This window comes from Canis lupus, chromosome 17, assembly GCF_003254725.2.
Source record: "Canis lupus dingo isolate Sandy chromosome 17, ASM325472v2, whole genome shotgun sequence".
Lineage (NCBI taxonomy): Eukaryota > Metazoa > Chordata > Mammalia > Carnivora > Canidae > Canis > Canis lupus.
The window spans coordinates 61733701-61738492 of NC_064259.1; the positions used below are offsets into that span (position 1 = coordinate 61733701).

Genomic DNA, 4792 nt, shown 5'->3' on the forward strand with positions numbered 1-4792 from the left:
TGGTTGGTGAAGGCAAAGCAGGTTTACCCAGATTAGCAACCAGTCAGGGAGGGGTGGGGTTGGGGGGATAATTAAGTAATCTGAATGTGTATAGTTCAGTGAAGTTAGGAGAAAGATGGAGGAAATGGGTTGGACCCCTAGACAAGGAGTCTGTAATCAGTAAATTGATGACCTCTGGCATTTACCTTTCTAAGGCAGACAACTGGTACCCACCTCAGATCCTCTGCACACCTCTCCCACTTGTTCCTGTGCCCAGTATATTCTATCCCACAAAACAGGAGGAACAATCTCCTCAAGAAAAGAGAGAGCAAGAAGGTAGCAAGGCCACAAAAAAGATTCATGTCTTCTTCCAGGGTTAACTCATTAAACTATCCAGGAAGCCTGTGGCTCACTTCTCCCCCAACACAAGCCCAAAGCCTGGGTCTAAGGCAGAGGGTGGCACTGGGGATTAGGCATCAGTGACATCATTTGTCACACAGCCAGTGCCAAAAAATATCAAGTGGGTGGTTTTCATCACAAAAGCTGATCCAACTGGTAATTGAGGGGAATAGGGTGAATCATGTTTGACAAGTAAGGAATGAAAACAGAGGGGGCCTGGGGTGATTCTGTTTCCTTGAGGCAGGGCTCATGCATCCTATAAAAAGCTAGCTGGCCACTGACTTTACATCAGATCAGAGCAACCAGGCACCCCTTTCTCTGTGTACCAGGTAAGTCTCTGATTGGAATCAATTTGAAATTCATGTTTATTTTTTTTATTATTGGAAACTGGACAAAGGCAAACCTGTGTAAGAGGGCTGGTGAGGATATTAATTACAGAATCCTGGGCGTTTTAGATTACAGCACAGTTTGAGTGTGAAGGGAGTTTAGGGTCAGGTAAGTCTGCCACTTTGGTAAACAGCTATGGGACTGGGGGCTAGAGAGGGGACAAGCCTGTGCAAGGACCCACCCACAGTAAGTTAGTAGCAAGATTATGACTAGGACTGAGGCCCAGGCCCTTTCAGCAACACCACTCTTTTCTCTGTGTATGACACCTATAAAAATGTTGATTCATGAGATGGACCTCTGTTGTGCATTTGTATATCTCAGGCACCATGCTAGTCACTTTGGGTAGATCAGACCATTATGGAACTTACTCAGCAAGCTCACAGCCTAGCAGGGAAGATAATGCATGCTTATACATAGGTGAAATACAAAGCAGATACTGACTGGTATGGGAACAGAGGGACAGAGAAGGGCCATGGCAGTTTGGGGGAGCTATGCTCAGGATCTCCTGGTACAAGATATGAGCTATAATGGAGGCATATCTGGACAAGCAAAATGGGAAGGAGAGCATTTCAGAGCAGATTGCATAAGCAAAGGCAGAATGAGGTCACAGGAGCTGAGACTCACAGAGGCATATTTAAGTCACAGGTATGCCACATGGTCCTAGGGATGGGTAGACTGCAATTGTTTCTATAATGTCACTGTCCAAAAGATCTCAGTGTGGTGCTGGGTACTTGTCAATGAGAAATATTACATGTCTGGGGAAGAAAGTTTGCTGGGTAATGAACCCCACTGAAATGGAGCAGAACAAATTGACTTTAACTCCTCCTCTTGAAAGGACCCAGAAATTATCAAAGCATATTTTACTTTCAAGTGTGTTTGGGTGGTTGGCCAGGGGAACTGAGGGGCTGTTTCTTCCAAGAAGGCCTGAAAAGAAACATATTTGTCATTGAATGTGTCTTCTATCCTAGATAATCTGTTTAAGTCATCTGTTCTGTTTGTAGGTCCAGTCTCCTGTGAAGCATGAGTTCTCATCAGCAGAAGCAACCCTGCATCCCTCCCCCCCAGCCTCAGCAGCAGGTGAAACAGCCATGCCAGCCTCCACCCCAGGAGCCATGTGCCCCCAAAACCAAGGAGCCATGCCACCCCAAGGTTCCAGAGCCTTGCCACACCAAGATTCCAGAGCCCTGCCACACCAAGGTTCCAGAGCCCTGCCAGCCCAAGGTTCCAGAGCCATGTCCCTCAACAGTGACTCCAGTACCAGCTCAGCAGAAGACCAAGCAGAAGTAATGAGGTCCACAGCCAAACAAGCCCCGGGGGAGCCAACCACCGGATGCTGAATCCCCTCTCCCATTGTCCTTCTGTCTCTTACTTACAATTAGCATGTTGTCACTCTGAGTCATAACCCTCCCTCTTTGCACCCTCTACAGAGATTTCCCTCACACTCCTCTGGAGGTCTCTGAGCTTCTGAAAGATGTAGACAGTCTCACTGGTTGAGCTACTCTTGTCTAAAGAGGGGCCTGGGGATCAAGTGGATCTTTCCTTCCCTATCCCTATTAAACCACTTTTAACTCCATAGCTGGCTGTTCTTGTCATTGGCTGAATCAACTTTTTCATTGTTCTCTCAATATGAAGCAGCAAAGGGCCTGGAACAGGCAGTGAGAGCATGTGTGTGTGTGTGTGTGTGTGCATGTGTGTGTGTATGTACACGTTCATGGACTGGCAATGGGTCAAGGCTACCCAGAGCCTTACTTTGGGCAGCCCTAGCTAGAGCAGGGCTTCTTTTATGCCTGAGTGAGTCCTATCTGAGTGTAGATGGTACCTGTTTCAAGCCATCTCTGACTCAGTCCTGGCTCCCAATTCACCCTTTTTCTGTTTGGTTTATTCCTTCATTATTGTTATTCCAAAGAAATAGTGCTTATAAAAATTCATGCATCCTCTCTTGCTGATGCCCTAACACATGAAACCAAGTGTTAAAACACTCATAGACACACACACAGACTTCACACCCCCACAAATCACATGACACCCATACACACACACACACACACACACACACACACACACATATGCTGATTTGATCACCCTAGTTTTTATCTTTCACTGAGACCCCTACGCTATAGCAGGACAAAGGAGAGTAGAATCCACAATGCCTGCCCAGGAGAAGCCTAAGGGTGTGATCTTCACCACTTTCCATGTAAATAGACACTCATGCAAATGTGCACTGACACCAAAGCATACACACACCTTTCTGTGCTCGTTTGTGCCCAATCTCTCTCCCCTCTCCCCACACGTATACAGGGTACCTCTCCAAAGAGAACATAAAAGTAAATGCATCAAAGAAGAAAAAGGAAAGTTTAGGCAAGTTTCAGAAGGAAGACTGTTTAATGAAGATAAGATAGCCTGAAATTGAGGGAGAGCAGGTCATCATCGAGTAAAATGTTAGGTGAAAGGGCACTTGAAAGTACCTAGCAAGCCCATTCAACTTCCAGATAAACAAACTCATATCCTTCTCCAAAAAGGGGAAGATAATTCATCAAGACCCCCAGAAGTCACATTCAGGGCTCAGCTTTTCAGATTCCCACCTTCTGCTCTCTCCCTATAACCATGTCTTCTTGACTTTGCTGATGACCAGCAAAAAGCCTACAGGCTGACAGACCAACAGAATTCCCAGAGGGGCTGCAGTGGTCACTGGGGAATGAAGCCTACTTATAAAATAACATCAAGTAGATGTGAGGCAAGCAAAAAATGTCAGGTGACAGGTGTGTTGCCCATCACCTGCCTTATACCTGTATGATTCATAAGCACTCCAGATAGATCTGGAAATACCTCAAGAGAAATTTGGAGACTATAAGACAAAAATTATCCAGCAAAGCTTTGCAAGTTGATAAGTAATCATCAGACTGGGGAGAGAGAATGATGTCTCCTGGGTCTGCAAGTTTTGTGCATGTCCAGGGGATTTCACATTGCTACTTGTTGGCATGGAGGGTTATGTCAGCAATAACTCTAAGGGCAGTCACCATTACAAGGGCAGGCCATGACTGGGGGCACTGGTTGGTGACATACAGCTCTTAAGGGCATAAAGTCAAGGAATGATCTTAATAAAAATCCTTACACATTTGCATGCCTTCTGCATTCCCCTGGGAAATATGCATTCAGGCACACAATGATTTATTTATAAGTATCATCACTCCAATATTATATATAATAGCAAAAGAATTTGGCAGGGAAACAACATAAATTCTCCAAAAGAGAAAATTGATTGAACAAATTATTCTATATCTGTCATGAAATATACTACAATTATAAAATAATAGTCAAATGGAATAATGTTCAGGCAATTTCAAGATCATGTAAAATATTATGGCATGTAACACATAACATGATTGTTTAAAAATGTATGGAGATATGTATACATTTTTAAAAATCTGGCATAAAATACAGCAAAACTTAATCAGTGATTATGTTGGAATGAAGAATAAAAGGTATCAGTTATTTTATTCTTTGAATGTCTCTAAAATTTATTTATTTATTTATTTATTTATTTATTTATTTATTTATTTAGAGCAGGCATGCAGGAGTGGGAGGGACAGAGTGAGATAAAGAATCTTTTTTTAGAGATTTTATTTATTTACTTGAGAGAGACAGAGAGTGAGTGAGAGAGCATAAGCAAGGATAGGAGCAGAGGGAGAGGAAGAAGCAGACTCCCAGTTGAACAGGGAGCCTAACACAGAGCTTGATCCCAGGACCCCAGGATCATGACCTGAGCCAGAGGCAGCAACTTAACCAAGTAGGCCACCCAGATGCCCTGGGAAATAGAAGGAGGGTCCACACTGCAGAGCCCTACACAGGGCTCGATCCCATGACCCTGAGATCATGACCTGAGCTGAGATCAAGAGTTGGATGCTCAACCAAAGGAGTCACTCAGGCATCCCTGAATATGTCTCTATTTTAAACACATTCTATGGATAAAGAAGATGTGATTACAAATATTACTCAGCCATTAGAAAGGATGAATACCCACCATTTG

At 43.9% G+C, this 4792-nt stretch overlaps 1 protein-coding gene across 1 annotated transcript; it reads left to right on the forward strand.

The window, feature by feature from the left end:
* The first annotated feature begins 570 nt into the window (after positions 1 to 570).
* LOC112665030 (cornifin-A) lies at positions 571 to 2338 on the forward strand. Its single transcript, XM_025454858.3, has 2 exons — positions 571 to 707; positions 1767 to 2338. The coding sequence occupies exon 2, from the start codon at positions 1786 to 1788 to the stop codon at positions 2050 to 2052; it is 267 nt and encodes an 88-aa protein (XP_025310643.1). The 5' UTR covers positions 571 to 707; positions 1767 to 1785; the 3' UTR covers positions 2053 to 2338.
* The last annotated feature ends 2454 nt before the right edge of the window (positions 2339 to 4792 follow it).

Excerpts from the sequence above, each read along its gene's own strand:
- LOC112665030 (XM_025454858.3), top strand. The coding sequence starts at position 1,786 with ATGAGTTCTCATCAGCAGAAGCAACCCTGCATCCCTCCCCCCCAGCCT.